The 14002-nt window shown below is 38.3% G+C and overlaps 1 protein-coding gene across 6 annotated transcripts in view; it reads left to right on the top strand.

Moving 5' to 3' along the window:
* LOC100892164 (myosin heavy chain, muscle) overlaps positions 1-14002 on the top strand; it is an 80023-nt gene that overhangs the window by 27664 nt on the left and 38357 nt on the right. For all 6 annotated transcript variants that reach the window (XM_030997396.1, XM_030997397.1, XM_030997398.1 and 3 more), the window contains exons 6-7: positions 1667-1790; positions 2544-2701. In XM_030997396.1, coding sequence (XP_030853256.1) covers positions 1667-1790; positions 2544-2701 — 282 coding nt within the window. The remainder of the gene's footprint in view (positions 1-1666; positions 1791-2543; positions 2702-14002) is intronic.

Raw genomic sequence — 14002 nt, 5'->3', positions numbered from 1 at the left:
AGGAAAGTCCTGTCTTCTGAGAAGGAAGACGTTACCGGGTTATTTAAAACCATCCATGCAGGATGTTGGCCTTTCTCGGTTTCAGATCCTATGGTGTGAAGTGAGAGAAGAAAAGCATTAGATGATAAACACATTTGATTCATTTTCTTAGTACCTTGAAAGGATGTCTCGATCCCTTTATCTAATTTGGTTTACTTTTATGCAATAATAAACACATTTGATTCATTTTCTTAGTACCTTGAAAGAATGTCTTGATCCCTTTATTTATATTTGGTTTACTTTTATGCAATAATAAACACATTTGATTCATTTTCTTAGTACCTTGACGGGATGTCTCCGATCCCTTTATTTATATTTGGTTTACTTTTATGCAATAATAAACACATTTGATTCATTTTCTTAGTACCTTGAAAGAATGTCTTGATCCCTTTATTTATATTTTGTTTACTTTTATGCAATAATAAACTCATTTGATCAATTTTCTTAGTACCTTGAAAGAATGTCTTGATCCCTTTATTTATATTTGGTTTACTTTCATGCAGTAATAAACACATTTGATTACTTTTCTTAGTACCTTGAAGGGATGTCTCGATCCACTATTTATACTTGGTTTTACTTTCATGCAATGACCGCCCAGCCCTAGTTACAGTTTGAAAGGTTGTTAGAAAGATTCTTCTTAAAATATACCTATTTCTTTAGCAGTACAAAGGGTTTTAGCCAGGAAAAATAAGTCTGCTGGTACAAATGTATACTATATGTTGGGCATACATTTACATGTGTATTTGATGTTGTAATTCCCCGTCTCTATTTCTTTCTCTTGTTTCAATATATATCCACATTATTCTCCTTTACCTCAAAGTCTTTATCTCTAGATATCCTATGGTCATGATTTTCTTTTTGTTTCCAAGCTTCTCTTTGCTTCAGTTTTCAGTCCTTTTTTTTTTTTTTCTTGGTCCTTTTCTGTCTTTCTTTCTCTGTATCTGTATCTGTCTTGTAGTATAAACAATTTTTTTTGAATGCCCAGTGCCATATCAGGGCAGCAAGATTTAAGTCAGGCTAAAGTCAAACCTGTAAATAACGATTACTTCTCTATAAAGACCACCTGTCTATATTGAGAGAGACATGTGTATTGTAGAACCTGTCTAGAAAGGCCACCTGTCAACTTTTTCTGTTTCCCTTGGGTGGTCTTTATAGACCGGTTTGACTGTATATGATTTATGCACTGATAGAAAGTTAAAGGTAAAGACCAGTATTGGACCGCCCCAATTTCAAAAAATGAAATGGAAGCTCTCATTACCAATCTTGTGAAAGAATATGTTTGATTAATACATGATGATAAAAAATTTGCCGGGAAACCGCCTACTAATTCATATATTTGGTAAATTTGTTTCTCTCATGGTCTGTGAGAGATATCATATAGGGTAGTCCCATATACATCTTTCTGTGTATAGTGCTTGTAACTTTACGAAGAATGGGCCAAATTTCTTATCATTTTGATGATTCCAGAACCTTGCAGATGCTAGATGCTAGATGATCAACCTTTTCTGATGGATTCCACAACGTTTCTTTCACAATGCAATCGCGTGACCATAACTGGTCTTTACCTTTAATGATGAGAGATACTTTACTATGTCATATTATTTTTTATATTGTTATTTTCCTGTAGTAATGCTGTGGAGAGCCTGGCCCATGAGAAGGATGTGATAGCAGAGAAGATGGAGGAAGAGAAGGAAGATGCGCTCAGTCAACTCAAGGAGCAGCTCGAAGGCAAATGTCGCAGGATCCAACAGGTGGGTCATTAGAAGGCCTGTCTTCATCAGCTCGAGTTTGCCAAATTACCCGCTATTTTAACTATCCCGATTGCAAATTAACCAGTTAATTTGCGTTTTCATCAGCCCGCAGTTGCAATTAGCCGGATATTTGGTCGAGAAAATATCCAGAGAATTCTCGGTCTTGTTTCCAAAATATCCCGCTATTTGGGAAATAAGGGGCTAAGCTGCGCCCGTCTGAGCTAGTTTGTGATGAGCGTATCGGTCTAGTGATAACGTAATTTATAGCTTTGGAATAATATCCAGAGTCTGAAAATAGCAGGTTATTTGGCAAACTTGAGCTGATGAAAACAGGCCTAATAAGGATGGAGCTTTGTTAATTGATTGGTCTTATTTTCACAAGAAGAAATCACAACATTGCATTTACTACAGTTTTTGATAGTACATTGGAGCATCATTATAGAAAACTCCTAAATGGAATTCTTGCTAATGAGGTTTCACTGTTCTTCATTGAGATGAGAATTATTGTCAGTTAACGCTTCTATGGAATACTGACCATGATTTCAACATAATACTGTATTTACCAAGACCAGTTTATTTTGTTAAAAAATGACAATGTAATAGAAACTTGTAGACGAAAATCAACATATTGGCATGCTGGATGCTAGGCTTGGCAGTTAGGCTTAAGACAATCTTGGCACTGCATGGATGCTCACTATCATCATTATTCAATGTTAATGTGATTATCATTATATGTGACTGAATACGTTGTAGGATCTTGATGAGCTGGAGCGGACAAACCAGGGTCTACAGCAGCAGCTCAACAATGCTTCCTCTACCAAGGACAACCTGGAGGGTGACCTACACAGCAAGAAGATGGCATCTCAGAAGCAACACATGGACAATAGAGGAGTCCTAGCCGAGAAAGACAGGTAGGTTTTTAAAGCCCCACCGTACTAGTTGTAGCTACTTGAGCCCTCTATAAAGCAAACAATGCCTAAACGGTGACCATTGGTCCCTCATGATCCTCTTTTTCTTATGTTAATTGAGAGCTGATTTGATGAGATTACCACATGTCAGTGACTTTGCAGGGTGGTCTAATCCCCCCTGGCCAAACTAGTACAGACAGGCTTTAAAGGCAGACTTTACTACTTCAGCTAGAAGGGATTAGACCACCCAGCGAGCTAGCGAGGTCACTGTGACAGGTGGCTATCTCATTAACTCAGCTCTCATTTAACATAAGAAAAAGAGGATCATGGGGGACCAACAGGCACCGATTGGGGAAGTTTTCTATATAGAGGGAGCAAGTAGCTACAAGTGGGACAGTGTGCCTTTAAAGGAAATTTTAGAAAATGTGTAAGTCTTCCTAGTTGAGGTTCCGAATGGCCAGAAGAGTAGTAGTGTCTGGATTGTTGGGTATCTTGTGTCTTTAATTGATAATAATGATATGAGATTCATTCATGCACAATGTGCACCATCTCCACTCCTGATGGAGTATTAGGAGACAAGTCTATGTTGGCTAGGAAAGAGTGTATAGATGAGCGACTTTTACGCAGTCATTTCGATTCTTGGTAGAATTGGCCATTCTCCAATAGGAAGGCTTCACATTCCTGCAGTCTCAAAAGTATTATACTAGTGACCTTCCAACGCCTCAAACAGGAAGAATTTACATTGTTCACAATTTTACTTAATCTCTAAATATTATGACTTCTTTCTCAAACCTGTCATAGTCTATATGTAGGGTACATGGATGTGGTGGCCTTATAGGGCTAGTAGACATTTTCCCCAACCCACTAATCGTCTTACCTGGTCAGTGTAAAGATACTTTCCTTTTTGTGGGTCTCTTAAGGCATTTGGTGTTCTATAAGCACAATTTTCTCACAGTTTCTAGTTTACAAGAGTATTTTTTGAGCTTACAAGAGCTAAATCGCTCCTGCTCCCATGTATTTCCTTTGCTGCTTTGATTGGGGCAAACATAGGCAGAAGTCCTCCCTAGCAGAGCCTAGGTCAGTTGAGATAAATGAAGCCTGCATACATTTGACCTCACTTGGCAGGAATGATAAAAACTGAAGGAAATTGGATAGGGGAAATTCAATCAGGACAATTTTTCATTAACTCACAAAATCCCAGCAGTAAGATCGGACAGCTGTTCGTGAGCTGAACCTGAGTTCTTCTTAAGATTGAGTGAATATTCTAAAATTTGTCCCCAGTATGTTTATGAGATGTACCTTTTGACCTCCTGTTCTAGAGGTTTTAGGTCAAATTACATAAATATTCTGAAAACTTGTCTCAAGAAGTTCAACCTCTGCCTGAATCTTTCCAAAATCTGAAATTTGTGAAGGGAATTTTGATCATTTCATTTGTGAGAAGAGTAGAATAAGAATGCTTAATTCTAAATTACACCTACAGTCCTCAAACCATTATGTAAGAGTAAAAAAGATGTCCAAATTGATGTGTTGTCATCAGTTACGGCAATGCTTACAAAGTCATCATTATGGAAGCTACAAGATGAATTCAATTTTCAATATTTGTTTCCTATTTTCAAAAATTTGTTTGAGGTACAGTGTTGGTAATGCTACATTTTTGTTTTTTATTCTTTTGGGGGGATATATATATATAATGTGCAATTGCGAACAATAGCAACTTAAAATATCAGAAAATAATTGTTGTTAGCTAGTCACGTCGGCAGTCCCTGTAAGGGAAGTCAAAATTGGGCGATTGAATTGGTTCGCTGCTGCTAAGATGATGATATGCATCACTAATCAATTACAAAACAAAAGTAGTTAAGCATATCTTAAAAAAATATGTGAAGCACTCATGGTACAACATGTAATAGTATGGAAGAGAACACTAGTGTCGGCGAAAGGCGGCATTGCGTGATACAAAAACACTTAGATCTAAAAGCAAGCCTGACCCTATCTTATTGAAAAGATACAGGAACCCCTCTTAATTTCTCCACTGTCGTAATAAGAAGCTGTTACCCGTTGCAGAAGCCCTGTTTGTTGTGATTGATTGCGAAAGAGCTAAAAATAAAGCGGCCTCCTGTGACCCTGAGTTGATAGTAAGAGTGCTTTGTTGATATGCTACTAGTAGCCTAGAGACACAGACTCTAATTTAACACTTCAACACAATTTTACTAATAAGCTTTGAGCTGAGCCTAACTTTATCAGTCTCTGCTGATGAGCTAAAGTATGTACAGAGCCAATGATGTACAGTAGACTGCAGTGTACACATACAGTGGTCCTACAATTCAGACACTGTTAAATGCACACATTTACTGACAAGGGTTGGTGCTTTCAGACTACTCCCCTTGCGTGAGGTAAACATGCCCAGTCATTGCAGATCACGCTGAAATGAAGCTAGATGACTTGATCTTTGTAGACTCTTGACCAACTGTTGAGGTCCATCCATCAAAAATTTGGAGGTATAGCTTGTAACTTGCTTGATGAGACAGGAATACATGTTGATGAGAAAGAGAGAGGTCAGAAAATAACGTCAAGTGACTCTGAGTTCATTATACCTGTCAAAAAAAAAAAAAAAAGGTTATGGAATTAAAATAGTGATGACGTTTATTTGTAGTAGATGGATTTTTGATCTTTTATGAAAAGTAAACTGGACCCTGTTATAATAATAATAATAGCTTGTTCTTATATATAATAGTGCTTCTCATGACCGCAGGCCCTCTCAAAGCGCTTTATAGATATATTATTACCCGGTCATCGGATTCAGGCTTACCTGCACACAATGTATGCACATTCTCCTCTCCATGGGGAGCATTCCAGCCAGGCGTCACTTGTTTACAAGCGCACACTTGCTAATCTAAGCACATTAGTTATATAACAATATGTTATTGATCTGCATTGAAATCATCCAATAAATTGTCTCTTTTTTGTTGTTGCAATCGACATTAAATTCAGATTTATCACACTTAAATACCCTTTTAATCCTTGTGCAATAGAACTGAGTCTTCAATTTCCTTTTAAATGTTATTCTGGGGGCCTCTCCTATTAACATTTTCCCTTGAAGTGTCTGATCCTCATTAAACACTTATTTTCAGGGTGAGGCCATTTCTCTTACGTTTTGTTTGTTTTTTTGTGTAATTTTTTTTTGCCTGGAATTCAAGCTGCTTTCCATCTGTGACCAATCCAGTCATTTCTTGTTTTCCAAGGATGTTCCTGCCCCCTCTTTCCTCTGAATCTCGTAGAAGGGAAGACATTACTGTGGTGATGACTTGGTTTACTTAGAATGCTACATGTAGGACCACAGGGAAATACACACTGTACTACTAAATTGTTAAGTGTGCAGTGTATGTCTTCGAGAGACATGTACGGGTATGTAGTTATGTGGAGTTGATAAGCATTTTAACTCTTTCAGTGATGAACATAAATGTATGTAGGGATTTTAGCTGCCCAAATTTGGATATGGCCGGATCTTCCCCAAGTTCTGTATGTGGAAAAAAATAACTTTCTTTGTCCATTTCATAAGAGGTTCCGTAACAGTATATAGTTGTAGGCATCATCAAACAGTATTTCAATTTTAACAAAATGGGAAAGGGGCACCTTTTGTCACAAAGAAAATCATCTTGGGATTATAAAAAACATTTTGTATTTCAAGAGTTTAGGGTTAATAACTCTTACTGCCTCCAAACTCTCCTTGCTTCTGTTAACTTGTATTTATAGATGAAATATCAGTTTCACATTCTGTCATTAAAATCAAGGCCTTTTTCATTAATCCTTCCTATCTAATAACTGCATACAGGCCAGATAGCTTGAAGTCTTAGCCTAGAAAATGAAAGTTAATTTCCTTTCATCTCCAAGTAAGTGATACCCTGTGTAAGAGGAGAGCTAAGTAGGGAATTACCCTATTTATGCCATGCTTTCTAGGCCTAGGCTCTTCTTACCTGGATGGTTAAGTGGTTAAAATCCTAAAATTTATGCACGTCTCTTGAAGTATCAGTTCCTACTATGTTTAAGTTCATGGCATGGAATGTTTTATTATGTAGGTCTTCCTCCCTATATCATTTGTTTCCACGGTCTTTTACATGTAGGTTGTTGTTTGAAATTAAAAAAACAATGGGATTTTTGTATGTAATCTAGAAGCCCTATTCTCCTATTTACTTTCATATGATTTAAAAATGCAATTTCCTTGTTATCAGCATCAGTTTCACATTGAGATAATTTCTAAGGCATGGCCTATCTCTATAACTTTCTTCCCTCTAACAAGTCCTAAGCCTGCTTGATTTCATTATTACCATAAATCACTCATCATGATTAAGGTTTCCTCCTTGTGGACACATGAGAGTGCCATATCCCACCTTTTTGTAAGATTAACAGCCCTTTTTGCCCAAGAAGAAAATTTATTTTTCAATTACAAATTGATACTGGGTGTAAGTCACAAATATGTTTAAACAAAAGAAAAATTGTATAAAGAAGAAGTAATGAATAAGGAATAAAAATGATAATAGTACATAGTTTACAATACAGTGAGTGAAAAAAGGGGGAGGGGGTGGGGGTATACAGGGTATACATATCCTCCGAATGAATCTTTATTAAGAAATTTGTTTACATATTTGCAATTGCTTACATTTCTCATTGTATACAATATTCATGTCATGAGTCAACCCAGATCTTGCTCAAAAAGATGCAAAATTTCCATGCATTCACGGCAAAAGATTTTTTTCTTCTTCATATTTGTAGTAAAAATAATATCGTAGTTTTCTTCATCTGGATGTAGGAGATTGAGGCATGCAATTCTTTATTTTTTTATTCTAAAGATGTGGGTACAGGGGAAAAGTTGTGATTCTGTAACCTTCAAGTTCATTAGAGGCTCAGTCATCACCAGGAATAGCTGAGCCAGTGTTTTTAATTCCTCCTCTCAGTGGGCCTCCCTCTTGCCAGGGCCTAATCCCGGATGACATGAAAACAACATCGGGCCTAGTTCCAGGGTAGCTTTTGAGGATTTGTTTTGATTTTGTGCGCCTGTTAGTTTCAAAATAAGTTAATGCCTTTCATTTTTATACGTGGGATTTGTAGAATATAAGAATGTTTTCAGTGCAGGATGTGATTTCATGTTCTTACATGTACTTTTTAATCTCTGTCTGTTGCCGTTTTGTGACATGAATGGTTTGTCCATCTGTCTCTCTCTCTCTCTCTATTTTTCTACCTGGGTGACATGAAAACAACATCAGGCAAAGTTCCAGGGTAGTTTGGAGGATTTGTTTTGATTCTGTGCGCCTGTTACTTTCCAAATAAGTTAATACCTTTCTTTTTTTGACGTGGGATTTGTAGAATTAAAGAATGTTTTCAGTGCAGGATGTGATTTCATGTTCTTACATGTACTTTTTAATCTCCGTCTGTTGCCCTTTTGTGACATGAATTGTATTCTTTGTTATTGTTTTGCTCTATCTTTAGCTCTATCCTTCTGTTTTTTCTTTGCTATCATTGCCTTCTGTCTCTGTCTGCCTGTCTGTCTGTCCCTCTCTCCCTCTCTCTCTATCTCTCTCTTTGTCTTTCTTTGTCTATTTGTCCCTCTTCTCTCTCTCTTTGTCTATGTCTGTCTCTGTCTGTTTGTCCCCCCTTCTCTGTCTTTCTGTCTGTCTCCCTCTCCCTCTCTCTCTCTCTCTCTTTCTCTCTTCTCTCTCCCACTCCCTCCCCATCTCTATGCCTCACATTCTTTCTTTGTGTTACTCTCACAATATCTTTATAATTAGTTAGCAGCTTCACAACTTATAGGCCCTAACTTGCAAAATGCGCATAGTGACCAGAATATGAAGATGCAGAACAGCACAATGTCAACTTCCATAAATTGAAAACTTTTACGTGCATGAAGATTTAATGAATAACTTGAGTAGTTAGAATTTGCACAAGTTTTTTGCTGAAATTTATTTTAAAAAGAGAAACAAAAATTGAATTACACCAGTGAATAGTAAGTATTAGATGCCAAGTCATGTTCAGTAGCTGCCCCGATCCAATCCCGTCTGGTCTCCTTGCCAACCTGTTGATCTGTATGCTACAGGAGCAATAAACTCAGCAAGTCTACCTTACAAATCCAGAGAGCTCATATTGCCATGGAGTGCTCATGATGGAGTAATGCTGGTGATGTTTTCTCTGCCTATCAAGTATGGAATCCTACTGTATTAATCATTTTAAGTCAGCTTTGATGGATTAATTAAGTATGGTTCTGAATCATACTTTTGTAGAATTTGTATGAATGTATGAAGAGCAATGTGGGATATATTGGACTATAGTGCATCAGCAATACTTTGCTCCTGTTTTGGCCCTATAGTATACATGTACATGTATCTCTGCATCAAGAAATATAGCAGATACCTCACCCAGCTTTTATACCAAGAAGACGGTAATAACCAGGATATTCTACAAACAGAAAAAGAAGAATAAAAACAATCACATGTAAACAACAAAACAATCCTCCTCTTGCCCCCCCCCCCCCACCACTGATCGGCCTCTGCTTTTTCTCTAATAATTCCCCTCTAGGAACATTTGTTAGAATGTGGGGGTCATCCTGAATTTTATATATCATGAGTCACTTGCCCTTGGATCCAACTCCTTTGTTGAGCCCAGAGTAGACCAAATCTAAATAAAGAAGTTTGCAGTTTGAGTATATGCTTGGGCAGAGATTTGTAAAACCCTTTCATTTGAAGTGTCTGAGTGTGACTGTCACGCAATCAATTCGATTAGCAAATAATGACCTTCATCATGGGTTACCATGCCAACGGGGGAATTACGTTTTCATTTTTTCAGGGAAGGACTTACCAGGGCCTTTGATTCAATTTGGGATCTCAGAATTTAGCGATGAGTGATAGTACGCACACCTGTTCTGGTGAGATCGGGCGTAGTATTAGATTTGAGGGTCTGGCATTTAGAGTTCTGGCATTTGTATCGCTGATCGACAGTTGTTTACTGTGTTGAGGTTAATAAGTGCTGGCAATGCGACAAGTCATTTTGATAAAGCTTTGTGTTTTCATATATGTACCTAAATTACTTATGGTTATTGTGGGTAGATGCAACTATATTCCCGACCTTGAATTCAGTTGTAATTGATCGCCTATTGTTTTACCTGACTGGCACTAACAAAAATGTGTCTGATGAAGGTTAACAAAATTTAAGAAATTGAATGTTGAATATCTGCAATCAGCATTGTAAGCATAATACTCCTATTGGAAATAGGAGGTAGGTCTGCAACTCTGCATACATGTACATGTATGTAGACTGGTAGGTAAGAAATGAGTAGACCTACGACTCTATTTCCTATCTGAGGGGCTTGGATAGATTTATTATGATGCTCCCATGAATTATTGGGGGGGGGGGGCATCATGATAGACCTATCCAGTTATCCAGTTATGCCACATAATACAAACCAATAGAAAAAATACATACCGGTACCCATACTACCGTACAAAGGACTATTTTTAATGTTTTTAACTCTGGTGTGTTCCGGTTGAACATGTTGGAGGTTCCACGTGTACCAAAACAAAAGGGATATATTTAGCACTTCCCTAGTTACAGCTAGGAACTACCCGGCACTGCAATGGCCTATTGTCCTTGGTAGTATAAAAACACAATGATACATCATCGCGTGCAGAGGTACGTTTAATAGTAAGAGTTTGGCAGCGCTTACTAGGCCTTTCTTCATCAGCTCGAGATTGCCAAATACTCTGCTATTTCAACTATCCTGTCGCAAATTATCTAGCTAATTTGCATCCTCATCAGCCTGCAGTTGCAATTAGCGGGATATTTGGTCATGATAATCATCCCAAGATATCTAGGGCTAGTTTTTGCAAAATATCCCTCTATTTGTCCGTGGCATCTTCACCAGCCTGAAGACTCGTACTATGCACGAATGCTGAGCAAAACATATCAAGCTAATTTCTCGAGCTCGAGTTTTGAGGTCCAGTCTCTAGCTGATGAAGAGGCGATTTGTAACTTCTGACTTATTTCCCAAATCAGAAATAGCGGGCCATTTGGCAATCTTGAGCTGATGAGGACAGGCCTACTGAGCACAACATCCCCGACAGGCTGATATGAGTCATACAGAGAGTAATAAAGTCGTTCCAAACTGAAGTTGTAATGGGAAACGAAAACAGGAAGGGAGACGGATCAAACGCGGCATGGAAAGGCTGAATGCCGTACATGTACCTTGTGTAGTAGAATGTTTGTCTGCGAAGGAAAAGCATGTTATTGGTATTTTTTTGTGGCATGATTATAGGAGGAGTCAAGTTATTTTTTATTGCAGGATACTATTTTAGGCTCGATGTGCAAAACAAAGAAGAAGATATGTGCCATGGTCACAGTGCAGCGGGAGGTGGAACATTTAAAGGGAAAGGAAATTCAAGGAATATGAGCTGTTGGGTAATTTTATTGAAATACATGAATTTGTCTCAACAATAATGCAGTACAGAGAAATCTCGTCCGGCAACTACCTGTATGGAAATACCACCTGTGTAATAAAGATTTGGGGGGTTTCCCTTGAAATTTATTATACATTGAAAATTGTGCCTATATATATATATATATATTACAACCCCAACCTATATAAAGACATGTTTTTTCTTCCCGAAATGTTTTAACATGTACATAATACAGGTTTGACTGTAAGTGCATATGAATATACACAGATAAACAAGTACATTGTAGACTATTCATTTCTTTGGCCTTTGAATCCAATAATGGCACATATTGCTGCAAACTTTCTTTGTCTAGAACTGGAACCATTTCTCCCCATCCAAGTGTATCTCTTAAAGAATAAAGCAACATGATGACAGTTTCTTCTGTGGAGGCAAGATTCCGTAAATGTTGGAATTGACAGGATAATTTAAATCAAGCTCAGCTGTTGGGCAGTAATTGGCAACTTTGATTTTGGGACAATCAACCATGCCGCCTTTATTAAGCCTTCCTTCAAATCACTTGCATTTTCTCCATATTTTATAACACTTGAAGGGTGTTAAAGAGATATGATTTTAAGAGTAACGTTTGCCTTGGCGCACAGGGTGTGCCCCAGCTCTATTAGCTCGTTAAATGATCCCCCAAAGTCTTTTTGGGTGCGTTCAATCGACACTTTTTCACCCTAGAATCACGGTTTTCAAAGACGTTTAGTTTCAAACATGGTTGCGTTCAAGCGATTTTTCGTCGGTCGTAAAAATAAACGTGTTTAAAAACACAAACATGAAACGCTGAAAAAGATGCGTTTTGTATCATGATTCTGCAGAAACACAGTCTCTAAAATTCGCTTGAATGAACGGAGATCTCAATCATGATTCTATGACGTCATTATTGTGTCCTGTTTCGGTTTGACCGATAGTCAATCGTAAACACAGGCAGAAAGCACACGGCAAAGTTGACCTATACTTCCAAGGTCAAACTGCACAGTGTGATGAGCAGTGGCTGGGCTTGAAATGAGCAATGGAAAATTGCTTGAACGTTCTCCTGCAGTAACCATGTTTGTTAACAGCATTTTGATTTGTGATTCTAGCTTTGTGATTCTAGCTTTTAAAAATAGCTTGAACGCACCCTTAGCTCGTTAAATGATCCCCCAAGCCAAGGTCTAGCTAGGCCTCGCTAGGGTGTGAAAGCAAGCCTCAGTCAAGTGCAGGACTATATTTGATGAGGGATTAAAGTGTGGCTTATGATTGCAGAGATACAGAATGTGACGTCTTGTCTACTAATGTGTCTGCTAAAGTGTTGGGCAATGTTTCTATTGCCGGAGGGGACTGCGGGTTTGAACAGCATCTTGCGGTATACCATGCACACAGCTATGATTAACATGTACACTAGCATGCAAACTTCCACAAAGCAACTAGTATAATAATGATGATAAATTGGGTTCTTGTACAGGGCTCATATCTGTCAGACTTGACACTCCTGGTGCTCCTGATTATTAGCCTGGCTTTACTGCCACTCAACTCTGCTTCTTCATTCTTCCTTTTCTGACACCTCTCAATTTCTAAAAAACTCAACAATTTTACATGCAAGAAGAGATATTGCAAATTTTGGGAGTGGTTCATATTCAAACAAAACTTTCTTGATTTGAAACGGATCAGTCTCAACTCTGAATATTTGCAATTTGCATTTTGACTTAAGCCGTCCACACCATCACTGGGATGTATGATGGCTTCTGTTTCACTATGGCTTGCCACACCTTCCTGTCTTCTGTTAACCTTGTAGCTTTAGTCAGGGAGTCAACTTGTCTGTTTTTGCAGTCCGCCTTGATGCAGTCTGTCCATCTCTTAGCTGGTCTTCCCCTTGGGCGTTTGCCATGTATATTTCCATTGAGAAGGATGTGGGGGTATCTTTTTGAATTCATTCGGTTGATATGTCCAAAGTATCTCAGTCTTTTTGTGGCAACCCTGTCGATGATAGTTTCTTCCATATTCAGTTGTGTTCGTATGTGTGTGTTCCTTAGCCTGTCAAATCTGGTCACACCCATGATTCTCCTGAGGCATGCCATCTCAAAAGTGTGAAGTCTATTTTCATCTACCTTCTTTAATGTCCATGTTTCTGCACCATATAACAGAATAGACAACACCAGGACTTTGTACAGATCTACCTTTGTTGAGCAGCGTATATCTTGTGATGCCCAGATTTTCTTGAGTGCTTGGAATGCTCCTATTGCCTTCCCAATGCGGTGCTTTACCTCTTCCGAGCAGGATCCTGTCTGGCTTATTGTTCCTCCCAGGTACGTGAACTTATCTACTTGTTTTAGCTGTTCTCCTCCAACGTTTATATTCAATAGTTGAGGCTGTTTGCTTATGGCTTGTACTTCTGTTTTGGTAATGTTTATTTTCAGTCCAAAGTTTGAGCTGCTCTGATGTACTAGGTCAACTATTGTTTGGAGGTCTCTGTCATTGTCAGCTATAAGGACTATGTCATCCGCAAATCTTAGGTTGTTGATTAGCTGTCCCTGTACTCTTACGCCGATCTTGGTGTCATGTATAGCGTAAAGCATCACAGCTTCGAGTAAGATGTTAAAAAGTTGTGGGGACAGGGCACATCCTTGGCGTACCCCAACTGTGGTTTTAAACCAGTCGGTCAATTCACCATTCACTCTGACTGCACTGCTTGATTGTTGGTAGAGTGCTTGAAGTAGGTGTATGTATTTTGATGAATATCCAAAGAAGTTCATTGCTTTCCACAGCCCTTCCTGCCAGACTGAGTCAAATGCCTTTTCGTAATCGATGAAGCAGCATAGGAGACTTTGATTTCTTTCAAGGCGCTTTT

The sequence above is a fragment of the Strongylocentrotus purpuratus genome, unplaced genomic scaffold (assembly GCF_000002235.5).
Source record: "Strongylocentrotus purpuratus isolate Spur 01 unplaced genomic scaffold, Spur_5.0 spur5_scaffold_4, whole genome shotgun sequence".
Lineage (NCBI taxonomy): Eukaryota > Metazoa > Echinodermata > Echinoidea > Camarodonta > Strongylocentrotidae > Strongylocentrotus > Strongylocentrotus purpuratus.
Note: the sequence above shows the minus strand (reverse complement) of the source record. Positions and strands in the feature narration are given on the sequence as shown.